General features: G+C 41.7%; 4 protein-coding genes across 7 annotated transcripts; 1 reads left to right on the top strand and 3 right to left on the bottom strand.

The window, feature by feature from the left end:
• Window positions 1-774: 774 nt before the first annotated feature.
• LOC120022500 (antigen peptide transporter 2-like) lies at window positions 775-5,252 on the bottom strand. Its single transcript, XM_038966442.1, has 11 exons — window positions 4,612-5,252; window positions 4,411-4,525; window positions 4,108-4,238; window positions 3,620-3,825; window positions 3,216-3,413; window positions 2,936-3,064; window positions 2,454-2,642; window positions 2,166-2,339; window positions 1,763-1,922; window positions 1,519-1,655; window positions 775-1,357 (listed from the first exon to the last, which is right to left on the bottom strand). Exons 1-11 carry the CDS (start codon window positions 5,144-5,146, stop codon window positions 1,151-1,153), a joined length of 2,181 nt encoding a protein of 726 aa, XP_038822370.1. The 5' UTR covers window positions 5,147-5,252; the 3' UTR covers window positions 775-1,150.
• Window positions 5,253-5,936: 684 nt separating this feature from the next.
• On the bottom strand, window positions 5,937-9,779 carry LOC120022262 (proteasome subunit beta type-9). 4 transcript variants are annotated; one of them, XM_038966152.1, is made up of 7 exons: window positions 9,673-9,779; window positions 9,379-9,518; window positions 9,070-9,137; window positions 8,814-8,945; window positions 8,460-8,589; window positions 6,658-6,799; window positions 5,937-6,519 (listed from the first exon to the last, which is right to left on the bottom strand). In XM_038966152.1, the coding sequence occupies exons 2-7, from the start codon at window positions 9,430-9,432 to the stop codon at window positions 6,392-6,394; spliced, it is 654 nt and encodes a 217-aa protein (XP_038822080.1). In that variant the 5' UTR covers window positions 9,433-9,518; window positions 9,673-9,779; the 3' UTR covers window positions 5,937-6,391. The 4 variants fall into 4 exon arrangements, with proteins under 4 accessions (XP_038822080.1, XP_038822081.1, XP_038822079.1 ...); XM_038966153.1 differs by having other exon boundaries at window positions 9,379-9,525; window positions 9,673-9,720; XM_038966154.1 differs by having other exon boundaries at window positions 6,084-6,519; window positions 9,379-9,489; window positions 9,673-9,712.
• Window positions 9,780-12,525: 2,746 nt separating this feature from the next.
• LOC120022473 (proteasome subunit beta type-6-B like protein-like) lies at window positions 12,526-16,043 on the bottom strand. Its single transcript, XM_038966391.1, has 6 exons — window positions 15,932-16,043; window positions 15,048-15,118; window positions 14,080-14,211; window positions 13,498-13,627; window positions 13,256-13,400; window positions 12,526-12,954 (listed from the first exon to the last, which is right to left on the bottom strand). Exons 1-6 carry the CDS (start codon window positions 15,977-15,979, stop codon window positions 12,827-12,829), a joined length of 654 nt encoding a protein of 217 aa, XP_038822319.1. The 5' UTR covers window positions 15,980-16,043; the 3' UTR covers window positions 12,526-12,826.
• A 49-nt stretch (window positions 16,044-16,092) lies between these two features.
• On the top strand, window positions 16,093-21,466 carry LOC120022546 (proteasome subunit beta type-7-like). The gene is made up of 8 exons (XM_038966494.1): window positions 16,093-16,195; window positions 16,541-16,634; window positions 18,513-18,610; window positions 18,790-18,930; window positions 20,203-20,318; window positions 20,482-20,540; window positions 20,749-20,900; window positions 21,076-21,466. Exons 1-8 carry the CDS (start codon window positions 16,134-16,136, stop codon window positions 21,185-21,187), a joined length of 834 nt encoding a protein of 277 aa, XP_038822422.1. The 5' UTR covers window positions 16,093-16,133; the 3' UTR covers window positions 21,188-21,466.
• The last annotated feature ends 101 nt before the right edge of the window (window positions 21,467-21,567 follow it).

Consider the following 21,567-nt stretch of genomic DNA (forward strand, 5'->3'; position numbering starts at 1 on the left):
CAAATGTCCTGAGCTCAAATTGCAAGAGCCCCAAAATAAACAAACTCTGGTACTTCTTATCACTACTTTGATTAAGTTGATGATTTTGATGACTAGATGATGTATGTCTACACCAGTGCTGCAGATGCACAAACAGTAAAGGTGAGCAGAAAACTCACAAGACACTGACCAAGTGAATACTTCATAACACCTGCAAGACACATTGTAGCAGTTTTTTTTCCCCTGATCAGTGTTAAGGATTCTCAAAAAGAAACGCTCAATATTTGTATGACAGTCGACTGCCGCCTTTTCATGGTGATGTGCACTAGTCAGATCTGGTCATTAAAATGGGTGCCAGTATCTCTCCTGAGGTCTGTGTCTATGTGTTATTGTTCTCCGGTAGGGGGTGTTGGAGCACTGACATTTTGTTGTGGCTTAGCCGTAGTGCAGACAGGCAAACTGCCAAAAACATTGGCAAAGAACAAGGGACGGTCCTCCAGGGACTTTCCAAGACTTAGTGCTCTGTGTGATAAAATAACAATTATTCCGTACCAGAATCAAATGTGCTCATGTACACACTCAAGTGGACCAGACAACACTAAAAAGTAAGACAAAAGCTCATGCACAATACAAATACCGGCAAACATTGCTTAGGCTACACTTCACCACAAAAATGGCTGCAGACAAGTCTGTCACACCGATAAAACACTTAGACAACAGCATTCACAACAATGGGTATGGATCTGTACAGGAAATGTAAAACAAGCGTCAGATAAAATGCTGTGGTTTAGCAAAAGATTTAAATTTTTAATAGATGATTTATTCTCTTGGGTAGGCAACGTAATAGACTTTTGCTCCAGAAGATCATAAATGTTTTTAGAACATGGGTCACTCACTGCCCCTCTATGTATTATTCAAACATTAAGAAATAGAATAGGAAGAATACAATACAATAAAATAAAATCAAAACCACCCATACGAGATAACAAAATGTCACCAACAGAAGTGTCCATCTCTTACGAAACCCCCCCAAATCTAACTATATTCAATATTTACATGAATTTGTGATGTACATGTGGTTTACAGTATATTAGGAGGTAGTGAGTATTGGTCAGAGAGAGAGTGAGAAAATGACATCACTATTTACAGTTCAAACAGTAGCATTGTTTTGTCAATGGGACATGTCGTCTTCCGTGAACAGTCTCTCTCTTAGTTTGTAGTAGCTCCCCTTCCTGTCCATCAACTCCTGGTGAGTGCCCTGCTCCTGGACGGTCCCCCGGTCAATCAGAATGATCTGATCTGCCATCTCGATGGTCTTCAGCCTGTGAGCAATCACCAGCAGGGTCTGGGAGGGGCAGCTAGCCAGGGCCTCCTGGACCTGAGACAGCGATAACAGATATGTGAAACCGCTAACTAGCGCTAACCCTATTGAGAATGTCATAGGTAGTACGTATGTGAAACTACTAGCACTAACCATATAGAGAGTATGAACGATGGAAGGCTAAAGCTATATGGTTCATGTGAGGAGGGATGCCGTACCATGTGTTCGCTCTCCGTGTCCAGTGCGCTGGTGACCTCGTCCAGGATGAGGACCTGTGGCTCTCTGATCAGAGCTCTGGCGATGGCGATACGCTGCTTCTCACCGCCGGACAGCTGACCACCCCGCTCTCCTACATCTAATAGATGGACAGACAGACAGTAAATTTATCAAGTCCGTCCTTGTGATCATCCAGCAGCGATATATATAATATTCCTATTTGTCATTGATCATGGGCCAGTGTACCTGTATCGTAACCCTTCTCCAGTTGGCTGATGAAGCTGTGGGCATTGGCTCTCCGAGCAGCTTCCTGTACTCTCGCCAGAGAGCAGTCTGCCAGGCCGTAGGCAATGTTGTCCTTGACGGACCCAGAGAACAGAACAGGCTCCTGGCCTACCATGGCTATCTGGTAAAGGGAAATCCCAAGCAGGGAAAAACGTATCACCAATCAGCCCATCAAAGTTTATACAATGTTTCTTCTTCTGCAAAGATTTCTAATAGGGAATGATGTTGGTAGACAATGTGGCATACTACAGTTATCTTCCTGTGCTCTCTAGACATGTAAAAATGCCAATATCTGTGTAAGAGTAGCTGTGTTACTTTGCTGTGCAGGTGTGTTGGTAGTGGTTCTGGTAGCTGTCGACATTACCTTCCTGTGTAGGTAGTGGTGCTGGTAACTCTGCAGTGGCAGTCCATCCAATAGGATCTCTCCCTGCTGAGGCTGGTAGAACCTCTCCAGCAGACTGACACAGGTGCTCTTCCCCCCTCCTGACGGCCCCACCAGAGCAGTCAGCTGACCCGGCCTCAGCTCCAGAGAGAAGCCCTAACACAAGCAGAGAGCCAATGACACACTACCTCAGCAATGGCACAAGGAAATGCAAAAATGTGGTGATGACGAAACTCCCTCGTGTTTAACTTCCTCCCAGGCAAGCTTTACCTGCAGTACTTTGCGTTCCTGGCGGGTGGGGTAGGAGAAGGACAGGTTGTGGAACTGGACGTGTCCAGTCAAGGTCTCTGGTTGGAGTTTCCCCTTGGTGCTGACCTGGGGCTCTCTGTCCAGGTACTCAAACACCTTACCAGCTGCCCCCACTGAATTCAGCATGTCGCCAAAAATGTAAATCAAAGTCTGAGAGGGCAGAGGGCAGATTTATTATACAGAATTGTGTCATCGTAACTCAAAAAACGTTAGTGTTTGGAATCAACATTTTCAACAGTTACTAAGTATTTATGTTGTATGATCTTTCTCGTCTCTATAGCAACTTTTACATTATGTACTTTCTTAATGAATACATTGCGATTAAACTTGTAAAATGTATTCCACTCTTAATGGTCGATGGAACGTTAACTGTTGTTGATAAGACATTTGTCTCACTGTGAAGGATGGGGCTGAGATACAAAGATAAAGTAGCATTAGCGTACCCTGATATTGTCTGCCAGGTCAGACTGGTAGAGGATGAAAGAGACCAGGTTCCCAGTGCTCATCTGACCTTGCTGGATAAACAATCTGCCATAGTATAGCATGGCCACCTGCATTACCACTGCTGTTAGCTGTAACACACAAACACACAGAATGTGATGAGTATGTGCACAGAAGATCATAAGAAATGGTGACAGGCAGTTTGCCTTATTCCTAATCAAATAAAAATAATTGAAGTATTCTGAGTATAAGGAGGACAGGGAGTGATCCCTGCATACTCACTCTTCTCAGGAGCAGGTAGACTGCCCTGACGGTGTCCCGCCTGGTCTTGAGATTGTGGGTGTCCATCAACCTGTTGTTATAGCGACCAGCCTCATGCTGCTCAGTTTTGAAGCTTCGTACGGTCCGGATTCCGCCGACTGTTTCCCCCGCTGCCTCGTTCGCCCTGGCTATAGAGTCCTGCACCTCCTTAGAGAGACTCTGAGGAACAGTCAATCCTCAATAACATTTACTAGACTCTATTTTGTAAGGTTACCCAGTACATTTAGCAGTCACCATCTAATGTACTGTATTTTCACACCAAAACATTTTTTTAATAACAATTTCAGCTAATAATTTCAGGGTCTGCAGGCACCAATAGATAATTTCCGGACCTTCTGTTCTGGATACAAACGACTGTACTATACCTGGTAATAGTTGTCATGGACACTTTGCAACAGGCCGGTGATGGGCGTCTCCATCAGCATGAGCAGAGTGAGCTTCCAGGACAGGCTCATCATGAGCGACAGCATACCCAGGGTCTTAATGAGGGTCCTCAGTAGGACGTTGACATTTAGGGCCACCGCCCGGCCCATCAGGGTGGTGTCTGTGGACAGCCGGGACGTGATGTCACCTACGACAGTTCAGAGGTGAAAGTAAATTGTTGTAACGTCGTCGAATAACCAAGGAGCATAGAAGTACAAACTGGCAGTGTTTTCAAGAGATATTCTGCCACGCATCAGAGGACAGTCCATTGAATGACAAAGAAAGTTCCATAGAATGTGCAATTTAGTTACAGTAGTAACGTCATAAACAAACAAGGTTGCCACTTGATCCAGTAAGACAACAGATTGCACGCTGATCATACTTTCGGGTCACCACCATAGGATGTTTGTAATTATTAACGTGTCTCTACCTGTCTTGATGGTCTCAAAGAAGCCGATCTCCTGCTTCACCAGGGCCCCAAACAGCTTCACTTTCATTCTGCAGGTGAAGCTGTTGATAGCACACATGAAGAGGCCTCCACGACAGCCTGCACTGAAAGAGCTGCAACAAACAGACACCATAAGCTGCAGGTGTGTTGGAATAATCAATCTGATGTTCACATTGCAGCAGAGAGGTCGGTGTCTTCAATCACCAACATTTTTAAACAATACAACCTACAATGTGGAATGTGCGATATTGACAGGAGACTGTATATACTGTTGTATCAACTTACCTTCCCAGAGAGTAAAGCCCCATGAGGATGATAGCTGTGAGAAAGTTATTCCACTTGTACTGGGTACCCAAGATGTCAATCACTTTTCCAGTGTAGAATGGGATGAACATCTCACCTGAAAACACACACCACCACTATCATCATCAACTTCATCATCATCATATAATACTATTTTTTTCAAAACAACAATGAAATACTTACAGAGGACAGCCAGTGACAGGAATATAAACGCCCCAACCAAAAGGAGGGTGTCAGGTCTGTAGAAGATGAGGACTCTCATGAACAGCACTCGTGCCTTCTGCGTCTTCTGTTTCCCGTTACTTTCTCCATTGCTGTCAGGGAAGGTTGTCTCCCAAAATAAGGCTGCTGCAGCTGCTGCCACGGTACACAATAGCCACAAACTTGGACTCCCCAGACCCAAAGATCCATACGCGCGCTCCGGTGAACTTCCATACAGCATAAGTCGCCCTGTCTCATAGACCGGGGCAAGGAAACAGTGCACCGCTAACCAGCGCTTGAATACGGGTTTTATAGATCCTAGTGTGAGTAGTGATAAACCGAGTAGTAGAACTAACCGAATCCCCGCTACAACCCAGAGACGCACCACATTTCCGAAAGTATCAAAAGTTCTTGGTCCAGTTTTGGAAATAGATGCGCCGAAAGCCAATGTGGTTATGTCAATGCATAGACCTACAGCCATAGCGAACGCGCACGTTCTAAGCATCATTTTTGTCATCTAAATGTTTTGTTCATCTATAACCTATTGATTAAAAGGTGAGAGATGGCAAGCCCCCGAATTCATGAAGATCCTGTCCACTGAATGGACTGTTTTCAGATATTTTCAGAGACAGCGTTTTAGTTTCAGTTTCAATTTCCCATAAGCCCTAATCAGAATCAGAGGGAAATATTCTACACAATATTGTGCACCTTTCCATTTAGCTTGTATACTGTGACATAATAAATAACAGACAATATTGCTAGTGTACTTAACCGAGTGGTTAATGGTGACAGGTTTATCCTACATTCTTCGGGAAAAAAAGGTGCTATCTATAACCTAAAAGGGCTCTCCCCATAGGAGAACCCTTTTTGGTTCCAGGTAGATCCCTTTCCACAGATGGTTCTACATGGAACCCAAAATAGTTCTACCTGGAACCAAAAGGGGTTATCCTATGGGGACAACCGAATAACCCATTTTGTGTATGCGTGTATATATGTATGTGGTCTCGTTCGCGTTCCCCGCTTTGGCGCTTTTTGGAGTTCATGTGAGGTAACAGTTCCCACAGTCCACAAATATACGTGACCATGTCTGTGACCTCATTAACCCCATTGATATAGCTGATATATTGTCTATTATTTGACCTTAACCACTCACTAAGATAACCTAAGTAGGCTAATGTAGGTCTGTCATAGGCTAGCTTTAATGAACACAAGTCAACAATGAGTTAAAAAATTAAACCTGCTGGCTTCATATCCACTTGGTAACTGATGACTCATCACCTAAAATGAATACAATTTGCTACGAACATTCCCATGGCCTCACAATGCATGGTGTATATCCCGGTAAACACAATCATAATAACAAAAATTACCAAAACATTTGATGGTGGCAGAATACTTCTTGAATAGTTGTTTTGGTGTTGAATAAAAAAATAAACATACGGAGAAAGTTTAATTGAGAGATGGTTTATTGACTTGTGAATCACACAAAGACACAGTCCAGCAGTCCTCGGGTCCTCGGGTACCCAAAATATAATCAGTGTCTTCAACAGAGGGCTTAACTATTATAAATCATTTAAACATAGTATGTGTAGTGATGTGGGGATGAGAATATTTAACATTGTGCCAGCATGATTTATAACCTAATCCAAACATTATATATCCTGTGTAGATTTAATACTGTTTGTTCATAAGTCGGCCATATGTCCACTCACTGTTCAATAACTAAGACAACTTGAGTGTTTCAGTTTTCACAACTCAGTTTTCACTGATCATAAAAAGTGGGCAACTCGTTGCCCAAGATGCATTTCTCCTCTGCACCCTTTTCATCAATGGTGACAAGGTAGGCCACACCTCCACTCGAACCATCTCGACTCATGGCCAACGAAAGTGCTGAGAGAGAAGAGGTGAAGGTAGAGAGAGGGAGAATATGTTATAAAAAATTATACAACATCTTAATAGCTTCTAATTCATGCTGTTTAGGTAATTTATCAACACATATAAGTATTTTAAAAGTGCAATGTCACTCACTGTTGACAACAAACTGTTGGCAGTCCTCTTTGCTCATGGCCTTCCGGTACTCTGCATCAACAAACCCATAGACATAAGCGCTTCCGGAGCCGCCGACCGCAAAGGGTTGTCTGGACAACAAGCCATTCAGGGTCACGTACACCTGGGAGGGATCAATTAGAGGGGGATGCTTGAGCACAGCAACCTAGCAAACTCTGAAGTAAGTAAAATATTATGCAGACTAGTGAACAACTGTGAGTTTGATTATGTAGGGGAGAACCAGGACTAAAGTAACACTTTTAGGACTTTTCCTAATTACTCAGATCGATAGAGCTAGAGAGTCCATATTTCATGACAATTCAACTTATATATGTCTTCTACCATTAGCAACTGTAATTTAATTTCTAGGGTAAATTAATTTAAATGAAATAGACCGGCAACAGAACTACCGCAACGTTACTTTTGTACCTGCTGGCGGGGCGGGAGTAACACAGCCTTGGGACGGAAGTAACAGCTGGCGAGAAGTGTACAATAGCTGTCTTATCTCCATGTTTCTGATTTGTAATGCTCGTTACTTTCAACAAATGTACTATCAGCCATAAATACATTTTCGTGTTGATTTGAATAATTAATGCTATAAGTTCTAAATGTATGAAAATCAACCGTGCATCAACATCACAATGTTGCGCAACCACAATATTTTGCCTTACAATATTAATCGGACTAAAATGGATCACATAATAGCGATATTAACCATCATTTTCTCATCTCACTTCAATGGGAATGTAGTAGGAGATGTTTATCACAATCTGGATTACCTGGTTAAATAAAGGTAAAATATATATTTTTAAATTATCTATATTTTTTAAACGTAGCCCTACCAATCAGGTTATCTCCAGCTGTCCTTATCAGACGCACTCCTCGAGTCTTGATAGAATAAACATTTTTATTCTCTTCACAAACAGAAAACTCATCATGCTTATCACATTTCCATGGCTTAACACAAGGTAATTGACCCCCAGAATCATAAAGATATATCTTTTTAACCACTAACCTGTCGATAAAAGCTTTTTGAGAAGCTGATCCATCAAGTCAATTGATTAAGGCATAATACTAATGATGTCATATCAAATTTTTAAACATTGTCACTTGTTGATATTTTGATAACATTATAAAAGCATTATGAACTAGAAGAGACAATGGCCTGTGCTTAAAGTTATTTTATTTTAATCCAGGTCATCATGTAACATTGTGTTACAATCGTCCAACCCATCTCTCCTGTAACTTCTCCCAGGCTAACAACCAAGACTAGATAGCATTTTACTTGAAACCTGTGTTGCCATTTAGACACTAAATGGGTTAAGAAAACAACATATGTTTGGAACCTTAAAAAATTCAACACAACTCTATAACTGAAAAACACGTCCGGGTACTTACATTGCTCAAAACCACTTTTTGTTGATAACTTGGTCGGACTGGGCAGTTTTTTTTTTGGCAGGGAGCTCATCCTCTGCATTAGGAACATGCTGACTTCACTATCTGATTCTAGCTCCTGTCTCATCTGAGAAAATGGGTGTGTTACTTTCACCCCGTTTTACTTTTGTCCCGGCTCTCCCCTACTAATTGTACTAAAAGTTCATTTAAGCATACACTCAAAACTATTACAAAATTGTTCAATTCAATTAAAAATGACCTCTTCTGAGCTACAGGCATCCGTTTAAATGTTCAAGATGCAAGACAATGTTCCGAAATGTACACAATAAAGAAATGAATACAGATGGGACTAGTGTTTATAGATGTGGCATTTCTATGTAACGACTGACCTGTCCCCCTCCTCTCTTGTCCCACCCGGCAACAATGAGATGCGCTGACAGCTCTTCTTTGTACTTGTATGAGATGTTTTTCACCAGAGTGGCAGCTGAACGAACTTGAGGATCCTCTCCAACCTCAATGCTGAGTTAAAGAGGTCACAAGTCACATAAGCCACAGCTCAATAGCAGAATTGTTTAACTGCATCTACTGTATAAAGGCAAACCCCCATGAGAACATGAGAAAATGCGCAGTGAAGGCCTATTAACCTTTTCCATACATTTAACTCAACCAAATGTGTTATACATAGCACTAGAGCTATTGTCGACCACAATAAATAGCCATGCTGCGGGTAACACGGGTAATACCTGTGCACATCCAGCTGGTAGTTAACCATCTCAGCGATGGTCTGGGCGTCTGCAGCCGAGCCTGACAGGGCGCAGTAGATCTTGTCATGGAGGAGAGAGAGCTTGTTCATCACCCGGTTCACCACAGTCTCCCTGTGAGGGATGGAGAGAAGAGGGAGGATGGATGGAGGAAAAACAGAGGGTTGAGGGAGGACCATCACTTTTTGAATGTTCATAGTAAATGATTGGCTTTCAAAGACTTGGAACAGCTACTTACCCAGCAGACACTCGAGAGTCAGAGCCCAGCACCACCCCTCCATCAAACTCAATAGCAATGATGGTGGTCTGAAAGGAAAACAGACACAATTTTGATTAAGCGCTTTCCAACCTGTCTTGAGGGCATTATTAAATGACTCAATTGAATGACTCAACACTGCTAAGTTCACTTTGAGACTGACCATTTGGAAAAGGCAATATATTTTATTTATACATTCATACAAATAAATAAACAAAAACTGAATGAACACCCCAACATTATAGGCTGATATCAATTCCACCTCCATACATGTCATCAAATTATACTCACCCCAGTTTTGACTTCTTCAGATAGCCACCCTGGCTCTGATGATTCTTCTAACATCTTGAAGCACCTTATTTTTGCGCACGATAGATAGTAAGTGGCTGGTCGCGTTGATACCTGTTCAGTGAGCACGGTGTGTGAGAAGCCTATTGACTCAACGCGAAATGGAAAGAGAAAGAAAACATGCAATTTAAAACCAAACGACGCCTCATTTAGGACATACGCGAACGATTGCTATTAAACTACAATTTTGTATTTAGAATCAACTATTAAAGATATTTGAGAAAGAAGCCGCCATACCTTTCTGTCTGGTCCACCATTTTCCAGAAGAAAATGAAAATGAAAGTTAGATTGTCAGTGAGCGGCTGAAATGATTTCCCAAGAAACATACAGAGCTCCAAAAGCATGGGGTCAGAGACAATATTTTGTTGTTGTTTTGGCTCTGTACTCCAACACTTTGGATTTGAAATGGTACTATGACTATGAGGTTAAAGTGTAGACTGTCCGTTTAAATGTAAAGGTATTTTCATCCATATCGGGTGAACCGTTTAGAAATTACGGCACTTTTTGTACGTAGTCCCCCCATTTTAGGGGAACAGAATTATTGGGGCAGATTAAGTTATATGCGTAGTAGAGTAGTCTAAAATTAAGTAGTGTGATCCCATATTCCTAGCACGCAATGACTACATCAAGCTTGTGACTCAACAAACTTGTTGGATGCATTTGCTGTTTGTTTTGGATGTGTTTCAGATTATTTTGTGCCCAATAGAAAGGAATGGTAAATAATGTATTGTGTCATTTTGGAGTCACTTTTATTGTAAATAAGAATATAATATGTTTCTAAACACTTCTACATTAATGTGGATGCTACCATGATTAGGGGTAATCCTTAATGAATCGTAAATAATGATGAGTGAGAAAGTTACAGAGGCATAAATATATTTTAAAAATAACCTCCCGTTATTGTAATGGTGAGAGGTTAGCATGTCTTGGGGGTATCGTATTTGTGCTCCTGTAACTTTCTCACTCATTATATAACAGTTTTAAGTTGTACCAATATTTCCACATTTTTATGATTTGTATGTTGCTGTCATGTAAACACCGTTTTAAATACGCTTTAGTTATAGCAGGCTCACTTGACCCCTATCTACAATACCGTTTGAAAGTTTGGGGTCACTTAGAAATGTCCTTATTTTTTAAAGAAAAGCAAAAAAAATTGTCCATTAAAAAAACATTAAATTGATCAGAAATGCAGAGTAGACATTGTTAATGTTGTAAATTAATATTGTAGCTGGAAATTGCAGATTTTTTATGGAATATCTACATAGGCGTAGAGGCCCATTATCAGCAACCATCACTCCTGTGTTCTATTGGCACTTTGTGTTAGCTAATCCAAGTTTATAATTTTAAATGGCTAATTGATCATTAGAAAACCCTTTTGCAATTATGTTAACACAGCTGAAAACTGTTGTTCTAATTAAAGAAGCAATAAAACTGGCCTTCTTTAGACTAGTTGAGTATCAACATTTGTGGGTTCGATTACAGGCTCAAAATGGCCAGAAACAAATAACTTTCTTCTGAAACTCGTCAGTCTATTCTTGTTCTGAGAAATGAAGGTTATTCCATGTGAGAAATTGCCAAGAAACTGAAAATCTCATACAACGCTGTGTACTACTCCCTTCACAGAACAGCTCAAACTGGCTCTAACTAGAATAGAAAGAGGAGTGGGAGGCCCCGGTGCACAACTGAGCAAGAGGACAAGTACGTAGAGTGTCTAGTTTGACAAACAGACGCCTCACAAGTCCTCAACTGGCAGCTTCATTAAATAGTACCCGCAAAACACCAGTCTCAACGGCAACGGTGAAGAGGCGACTCAGGGATGCTGGCATTCTAGGCAGAGTTCCTCTGTCCAGTGCCTGTGTTCTTTTTCCCATCTTAATATTTTCTTTATATTGGCCAGTCTGAGATATGGCTTTTTCTTTGCAACTCTGCCTAGAAGGCCAGGATCCCGGAGTCGCCTCTTCACTGTTGACGTTGAGACTTGTGTTTTGCGGGTACTATTTAATGAAGCTGCCAGTTGAGGACTTGTGTGGTGTCTGAGGACTTGTGAGGTGTCTGTTTCTCAAACTAGACACTCTAATGTACTTGTCCTCTTGCTCAGTTGTGCACCGGTGCCTCCCACTCTATTCTGGTTAGAGCCCGTTTAAGCTGTTCTGTGAAGGGAGTAGTACACAGCATTGTACTAGATCTTCAGTGTCTTGGCAATTTCTCGCATGAAATAGCCTTCATTTCTCAAAACAAGAATAGACTGACGAGTTTCAGAAGAAAGTCTTTGTTTCTGGCCATTTTGAGCCTGTAATCGAACCCACAAATGCCGATGCTCCAGATACTCAACTAGTCTAAAGAAGGTCAGTTTTATTGCTTCTTTAATCAGGACAATAGTTTTCAGCAGTGCTAACATAATTGCAAACAGGTTTTCTAATGATCAATTAGCCATTTAAAATTATAAACTTGGATTAGCTAACACAACGTGCCATTGGAACACAGGAATGATGGTTGCTGATAATGGGCCTCTGTATGCCTATGTAGACATTCCATTAAAAATGTGCCGTTTCCAGCTACAATAGTCATTTACAACATTAACAACGTCTACACTGTATTTCTGATCAATTTGATGTTATTTTAATGGACAAAAAAATTGCTTTTCTATCAAAAACCAGGAAATGTCAAAGTGACCCCAAACCTTTGAACGGTAGTGTACATGCACATAATACCTCAACTAACCTGTAGCCCTGTACATTGCCTCGGTACTGGCACCCCCTGTATATAGCTTCACTTTATTATTGTATTGTTGCTCTTTTATTTTTTACTTTTGTTTATTTAGTAAATATTTTCTTAACTCTTATTTTTCTTAAGTGCATTGTTGGTTAAGGGCTTGTAAGTAAGCATTTCACTGTAAGCTCTACTACACCGGTTGTAGGTCGGCACGTGTGACAAATAAAATTTGATTTGATGTTTCCTAATCTATTGCTAATGATGCCTCAAAGCAAATGGGGCGTATTCCCTCAGAAATAGCCTAATCAATTATAGTGGGGACTGTCAGATTGACAAATTTCTAATCAAACACACTTACACGCAGTGTAAAGATATTTTTTACTTTGATTTTATTAATTCCATACAAAGGTCATTAGATAAAAAAATATATAAAGCACAGAAACAGAGTGAACACAGTGTGGATTAGAAAACACATAGGCAGGAGCAGAGAAGATTCTCACATTGGACTCTTGGATATCATTAGTGTTTATTTCTAACCACAGTCCCAAAACTGATGTGAATAGTTAGGCCTATGAACACCAAATGCTGCATGTACAGTATGAACAACAGTGATTGGTTGGGTGAAGGTTCAAAATTCCTCTCACACAGTGTTACAGCTGATTGGCTGATTGAAGTGTCACTACTCGTCGTGGAACTTGGGCAGCTTGTCTCCAGGGATGACAATATGCTCCACCCCCTCCTCCGTGATCACTACCAGGTGTGCCACACCCCCGCTGACATTGTCTCTGCCCATAGCCAGGGCAAGAGCTAGGTGGGGTGAGCAGGAGAAAAAGTAGGGGGAGGGAGGAAAGAGAGGAAAATAGGTCAGATGGCAGGGAGAGATGGGTATGGGACCATATCCTTCCACATTTTCGGGAAACAGGTCTGTTGTGTTCCAGTGCCAATAATCCCATCGCAAACCCATCCTACAATCACACTCCTGTCCCACTGGAAGATGTTTTCAATAAAAAATAAAAGCAATTATTCAATATCTGACATCTTTTATCCTGTATAAAAACAGTGCCATTCGGATAAAACAAGGAAGCCTAAAGGGAAAATCAACTTTTACCATTTGTAGCAAACTGCAGGCACTCCTCTTTGCTCATGTCAGGTTTGTATTTGGCGTCGGCGTAACCGTAGATGTACGTGCTGCCTGATCCTCCGATGGTGAACGGCTGACTGAGTAACATACCGCCCAGGGCCACTGTGTAAACCTACAGGTGAGATAACAGTCAGAAATCATGTGTGTTCTATTCTATTGTGTTCCATTCTATTTGTCTGTTTGACTGTTGTTATGCCCCAGGGCTTCACCTGTGGCCCTTTCTTCCTGTCCCAGCCTGCAGTGATGAAGCCGGCCTGCAGCTCCTCCTTGTTGTTGTAGCACAGCTCCTTCAACACGGACGCTGCTGCCTTCACCAGAGGAGGGGACTCCATCTGGATACTTACCACACAGGGCAAACACATAAAAGACATGGTTGTCATCATTTAGCTTCAGGATTATTCCACAGTTTGTTTCTATGTCTATTGTAGTTCAGGAGGCAGTAGACTAGCGGTTAAGAGCTTCGGGCCAGTAACCGAAAGGTCGCTTGATCCCCGAGCCGACTAGGTTAAAAAAAATCTGTCAATGTGCCCTTGAGCATGGCACTTAACCCTAATTGTTACTGTAAGTTGCTCAGGATAAGAGTGTCTGCTAAATGACTAAAATGTCAACGTAGGCTGACATTACTACTAAGACCACCTCTAAAATGGAGGTCTCCCTATTGCTGATAATAATACAAATCAATCACACACCAGTCAAGCTTCATTAGTTTGACATCAATCACCATGAGCTATGTATGTAGATCCAGACAAGGCCAGGGACAGAGACAGGGAAAGGGACAGGGTGGTCTATACCTGTGGAAGGAGATCTGGAACTTGGCAGCCTTGGTGACGGCCTGAGCGTCTGCCAGGGAGCCGGCGATGCAGCAGAATATCCTGTCATGGACCTGGATCAGCTTGTTGATGGTCTTAGAGGACACGTAGTACCTGTGGGGGAAGTGGAGATAGAGACACATTAGATAGACTCCTGGTGACACATTCCAATGTATATATTGCTATAAGTGATGGCTGATTTATTTAATATGTTGCGTGTCACAGACGTATTTGATCATAAAGACATGTCTAGAGGAAAGGAGGGGCAATATGATTAACTTGGTTCTAGGTGTTAATAGGTGTTGAAGATCCTCCTCACATGCTGACTAGACCGGCATCTGCGTGAGCCATTGCGCGCATGTTGATTTTGTTCATCCACACCAGACGTGATCAGGACACGCAGGTTGAAATATCAAAACTAATTCTGAACCAACTATATTCATTTGGGGCCAGATTGAAAAGCATTAAACATTCATGGCTACCTTGCTGTTGTTAGCTAATTTGTCCTGGGATATAAACATTGGGTTGTTATTTTACCTGAAATGCACAAGGTCCTCTACTCCGACAATTAATCCACAGATAAAGGGTACACCGAGTTAGTTTCTAGTAATCTTTCCTCCTTCGGTCTTCTTCTTTTTCTTTAGACTTTTTGTGGCAGTTGGCAACCAACTTGGTGCATTACCACCACCAACTGGACTGGAGTGTGGACCTCGGTTCATCTTTCAATCACCCACGTGGGTATATGCTCCTAAAAACCAATGAGGAGATGGGAGAGGCGGGACTTGCAGCGGATCAAGCATCACAAATGGAACCAAGTTCTATTTTAGCGCCTGGCTACGCAGACGTTTGTTGATGCGCGTGAGCAGTTTGGATGATTGAATAACATGTATGTGTACATTTATTTAGCAACGCTCGCGCATGTAACACGAGCGGTGTGGTCAGCATGTTACCCTCCAATGGACGCCCTGGAATCTGAGCCGATGATAACCCCTCCATTGAACGTCACTGCCAAGATGGTGGTCTGTAGGAGATAACATGCAGAGCATCAAAAATAACTAATACATCTTTAATCAGTTAGATGGGTATAGAGGGAGCATACAATTACAATATAAGATATAATAAAAATTATATATTTGTATGATCATATATTTATGACATTTATTATATCTGATCTAAAGTAATTTTCCTCCTTATGAATATGGTCTATACCTTGGGTGTTAAACATCCAGCAGGTGAGGGGGTCCAATCCGGGTGTTTTGCGTTAAAAAAGTCAATATACTTTAAAATGACTAAAACCAAATCGAAACTGTGTAGGAATGACTTACATTCATACAGTTTCATACAGGGAGCATGGGAAATTCGATGGCTAGAGGACTCTTTTTTATAACCAATAGAAATATAACCAATTTCCAGTGCAGCCCTCCCGACCTTGTTAAAAACTGAACGCGGCCCCCAGAGCAAAATGAGTTTGACACCCTTGGTCTATACAGTCAATGGATGGGCTGTGGTTGGGATTTTGGGAGCATGTACGCACGTAGGTTAATTTCTACCCTGAGTTTGAGTTGCAGATGAATGACTCGAAAACGAAAGTAAATTCAGCCCTTTGTTCTTCAGAAAATATGATGTTATTATTATTATTAAGTTAAATGTATAAACGTTTTACATGAATTTCAGCTTTAGTGTACCGAGATGAATTAATGACAAAATCAACAAGGCAACCTAGAACTAAAATCCTGAGGGGTCCCAAAATGTAGGCTACTGTATATAGCTGTTTCAATTTAGGAAAATGTATAACGTTATCAGATACAAAATATTTAAAAAACAATGTACTTACGCCTGTGCTAACGCCTTTGGTTTGAGAGTCCATGAAGTGTCTTTCCATTATTAACACCGATGAAAAAGAGGGATAAAACTGCGTTCCTTAGTCACATACTAGGGTCACATCAGATCGAGAATATTGCGACCTCGTGCGACGTGCAAAGGGTTGTAGGGAAGTCAAAATCTTACAAGTGAGTGCAAAATAACCCTTTTCAGGTATGGCGCTATCAAATGTTCTCGAAATACCTACATCGGGATTTAATTTCGAGAACGTTGCCAGGTATGATTTCCCTTTTATTTTTAAGGATAATAATATTGAGTTTGTTATGTAAATCGTAATTATTGATCTATTCTCATACCAAGGCTATATCAAAAGTGAAAGTAATAACTCGTATAATCTATGAAAATATGTTTTGTAGAAAGACCCGCAAGACTAAATCATTTTAAAGGCTGCATTTGATTCTTTCTGCATTTTCTTTTAATGAAAGTCATACTTCTATGTGTTAATCAGCTGATTGCAATGTTATTGATCTGGTCATGATTAGATAGGGCTTCTCTTTGTATGATTTTGTGGTACACTGTATTGGTATTGTGTATTTGATTGGTCTATATCTTCATCAAACAGAAATGTTGCTCTGGAGGGCCTGCTTGAGGGAGGACATACCAAGACCCCAAAGCCTATGAAGACTGGGACCACCATAGCTGGACTAGTGTGCAAGGTGAGAGTGATGTCCACTGAAATGGGAAGGCATCTCTAATAAGTGGAAGATCCATATAGCGGGACAATTTTCAGTGGTCCCATTTCATGTATTTTAAGTAAATTTAACATCATATAATGAACCAGTGCTTGATTTGGACTGACATACTGTAGGTGCAAGTACTTATTTTGGGTGCTGGTACTCTTTATATTTAGGTGCAGGAGCTCCACAATACTTTGAGATAATATTCTATAAGAGGAACAGGAGCTCAAGCAGTAGAACATTTGAGGTGCCGGTACTCAGCTCCGGTGAGCACAAGCCCAAGTCAAGCACTGTACTGAACAAAAATATAACATGTGAAGTGTTGGTCCCATGTTTCATAAGCTGAAATAAAAGATCCCAGAAATGTTCCGTATTCACAAAACAACTATTTCTCTCAAATTTCCTGCACAAATGTTTTTTCATCCCGGTTAGTGAACATTTTCATCCACCTGACAGAGGTGGCATATCAAGAAGCTGATTAAACAGCATGATCATTACACAGGTGCACTTTATGCTGGGGACAAGAAAAGGCCACTCTAAAATGTGTAGTTTTGTCACACAACACAATGCCACAGAGGTCTCAAGTTTTGAGGGAGCGTGCAATTGGCATGCTGACTGCAGGAATGTCCACCAGAGCTGTTGCCAGAGAATTTAATATTAATTTCTCTACCATAAGCCGCCTCCAATATCGTTTTAGAGAATTTTTCAGTACGTCCAAACGGCCTCACAACCGCAGAGCACTTGTAACGATGTCAGCCCAGAACCTCCACATCCGGCTTCTTCACCAGCGGGATCGTCTAATACCAGCCAACCCTGACAGCTGATGAAACTGTGGGTTTGTACAACCAAAGAATTTCTGCACAAACTGTCAGAAGCCATCTCAGGGAAGCTCATCTGCATGCTCGTCGTCCTCACCAGGGTCTTGACCTGACTGCAGTTTGGCGTCGTAACCGACTTCAGTGTGCAAATGCTCACCTTTGATGGCCACTGGCACACTGGAGAAGTGTGCTCTTCACGGATGAATCCCGGTTTCAACTGTACTGGGCAGATGGCAAACAACGTGTATGGCGTTGTGTGGGGGAGCGATTTGCTGATGTCAACGTTGTGAACAGAGTTCCCCAGGGTAGCGGTAGGGTTATGATATGGGCAGGCATAAGCTGTGGACAACAAACACAACTGCATTTTATCTATGGCAATTTGAATGCACAGAGATACCGTGATGAGATCCTGAGGCCCATTGGCGTGCCATTCATCCACTGCCATCACCTCATGTTTCACCATGATAATGCATGGCCCCATGTCGCAAGGATCTGTACACAATTCCTGGAAGCTGAAAATGTCCCCATTGAGCATGTTTGGGATGCTCTGGATCGACGTGTACCACAGCATGTTCCAGTTCCCGCCAATATCCAGCAACTTCGCACAGCCATTGAAGAAGAGTGGGACAACCTTCCACAGGCCACAATCAACTCTATGTGAAGGAGACGCTGCATGAGGCAAATTTGCATGAGGCAAATTATTGTCACAACAGATACTGACTGGTTTTCTGATCCATGCCCCTACTTCTTCTTTAAGGTATCTGTGACCAACAGACGCATATCTATATTCCCAGTCATGTGCAATCCATAGATTAGGGCCTAATGAATTTATTTAAATGGACTGGTTTCCTTATATGAACTGTAACTCAGTACAATCTTTGAAATTGTTGCATGTTGTGTTTACATTTTAGTTATCCTGTACCTTATCATGATCCTTGCCTGTCTATATGTGACTTAAAAAATACAATAATGATGGACAAAATGTATTGAAATTAATTGTGTATTAAATGGAGTGTTCTTTGGGGCCTTGTTTGTGCAGGAGGGAGTGGTACTGGGAGCAGACACACGGGCTACCTCCGGTGAAGTGGTGGCTGATAAGATGTGCGCCAAGATCCACTACATCTCCCCCAATATATAGTGAGTAGGCCTACACCTGTTTTAAGGGATAGTCAATGTGTGACTTAGGGTTAGAATGGAATTGATTGTCGTGTGGAAGAGAGAAGTGGAAGAGTAGTGAAAAAAATGGAGGCTGTCCCTTTTATTTGAGATATCCATTGTTCTCCTGTCCCCTCTCTCCTGTCTACTCCCTCTCTCAGCTGCTGTGGTGCAGGAACTGCAGCGGATACAGAGAAGACCACCGACCTGCTCTCATCCAACCTCACCATCTTTTCTATGGACAGCGGCAGGAACCCACGTGTCGTGATGGCAGTAAACATACTGCAGGACATGCTATTCAGGTGTGTGTGTATCTTTACCACTCTCCATTAAAGCAGTGGTTCCCAATTCCGGTCCTCGAGTAACCCCAACTGCACACATTTTTGTCGAAGCCCCAGACAAGCACACCTCATTTAACTTGTCAAGGGGTTGCTGATTAGTTGACAAGTAGAATCAGGTGTGCTTGTCCGGGGCCACAACAGAAATATGTACTGTTGGGGGTACTCAGGGAACAGATTTGGGAATCGTTGCATTGGAGTATTAAACATTACACTTCGTTAGAGCATTTAAGGGGCAATCTGCAGTTTAAAAAATAACAAAGCGGTTACCCAGCCACTGATTTGGTCAACAGCTGAGGGATGTGGCTGGAGAAATGTAACCACTCTCAAATTTATCGACAAAGCTATGGATGCAAGGACTGACTATATGTGAGGTCAATTATTATCATTTTTTACCACGGCCTAGATTCAATCAGATCAGTGTTAACCTGCGATAACCAACAATCACATTTCACTGTTTTTATTCAGGCGATGTCAGAGGTTTAATTGCGTTGGAGCTGACGATTCGGTGAGCGGCTGCTCGTGTGGCTATTGTCACAGAGCCACACCATTTGCGCTACAAGTTCAGGACGAGAAAGTGTAGGCTCTATAGAAATAATGACGCTCAAATTGAAAATCATTAAACAAAATAATAAGGATTTCTATCAGCCTAATCGAGGTGTAGATTACGTCACACATTCCGGTGTTCGAACTTGTAACACGGCTGCATGGGATTTCTACTAATGCGACTCTGTGCATCCTATGGCAATGTCCGCGATAGGTATAACGTCGGCGAACCACTTCTGGATTTGACCGCTCCAACGCAGTTACACCTCCGACATTGCCTAAACAAAAGCTATGCTATGCTTTGCTGTTGTCGGTTATCGCTGGTTAAAGCCGAACTGACTGAATCTAGGCCCATGTTTTGAGGCTATTCAGTGTTAGTTTACAATTACATTGTTTATAAACATTGGAGTACAAAAATGCTTCTATTTTACGACAGTTGAACTAATAAGCTCATGAGGCATTTATAAGTTACATTCTTCAAGAATCAATGGGTATACATCATTCATTTAAAAGTCCAAAAAATGGATGTAGCAATCGCAGATTGCCCATTTAAACATTACTTTCTGTTGAAGTAACTCACCTCATCCACCACTATAGGCGCTCCAACGTAACAGCCTTTCATGTCAGATAAGTTTGATTAAAAATAGTAATTCTTGTTTGTTAATAATCTATCTCATAATTCTCTCATAGGTACCGGGGCCAGATAGGGGCCAGTCTAATCCTAGGAGGGGTGGACTGCAATGGCAATCACCTCTACACAGTGGGGCCCTATGGGAGCATAGACAATGTGCCATACCTTGCAATGGGTGAGGGACTGCTACTGTGTCAAGCATACATAAGCATACACCCATATACTGTTATAGTTTGGGCCATTATTAGTTGATTAATCGACTAGTCATGAATAATCTATAAATAATTACATTTAGTTGATTCATATTTGTGTTTTACTTTGAATTGTGTTTTGTGTAGGGTCTGGTGACTTGGCTGCTTTGGGGATTCTGGAGGACAGGTTCAAACCTAATATGGAGGTTTGTGACTTTTTCTTAGGCAGGCTAGAAGTTGTCATACATTTAGTTCATATGCTATCGCGTCGATAGAGTTCAAGTCTCAAGAGTTAAGTCATTGGACTCGCCATAAAGAAGGCATTAGATTTGTTTACATTAAGCTGTATGTATTGTAGTCTTACCTCCCCCATCCCAGTCCCTTCATTCACTCCCCATTCCTGTGACCTACTAGATGGAGGAGGCTAAGGAGCTGGTCCGGGATGCCATCCACTCTGGCATCATGAGTGACCTGGGCTCAGGCAACAACATAGATATCTGTGTCATCACTAAACAGGGGGTGGACTACATCAGGCCGTACCAGGAGTCAGAGTACAAAGACAAGAGGTAAATGATGTCACCATCCTCAGATTCTCCTTCAAGTATTAGTCTAGACAGCATATTTGCGAAAACTATTGTTGTTTGTCAAAACAGTGATTAATTTCTCTCTCTTCTCTCTCCTTCCCACTCTCTCTCTCTCTCTCTCTCTCTCTCTCTCTCTCTCTCGCTCTCTCATATTCAGGCAGAAGAGATACAAGTATGGCCCAGGTACAACGTCTATTTTGACAGAGAAAATCATCCCTCTAGAGCTGGAGGTAGTGCAGGAAACAGTCCAGCGGATGGATACCGCCTGAACCTGACCACTCAGAACCGACAAAGAGAGGCTGGAGACAGTCACACAGAGGCTAATCACAATATTCAGACATAAAATAAATGAATAAAAGACACCTAATAATGACAAGACTTGACTACTAGGTAACACTACAATGCAAAGCCATAAAAACCTTGTGACATAAAGATCTTAGTTGAATGAACTGTAGTCAGCGATACATTTTTAACAGGTATAACAGACCTAGGCTAGTGGGTGAAATATTGGAAAGTGATTGATTGAATAAAAAGTCTACATTATTTTTCATGAAAATGTGTTTGAGTTTTCCCTCCTCACTTTTAGCTTTTCCTTTTAGCACAGTTCTCACATCATCTTCATTTTGGTGTGTTTTTAATAATCTTGCCA

This window comes from Salvelinus namaycush, chromosome 27 (genome assembly GCF_016432855.1).
Source record: "Salvelinus namaycush isolate Seneca chromosome 27, SaNama_1.0, whole genome shotgun sequence".
Classification (NCBI taxonomy): domain Eukaryota; kingdom Metazoa; phylum Chordata; class Actinopteri; order Salmoniformes; family Salmonidae; genus Salvelinus; species Salvelinus namaycush.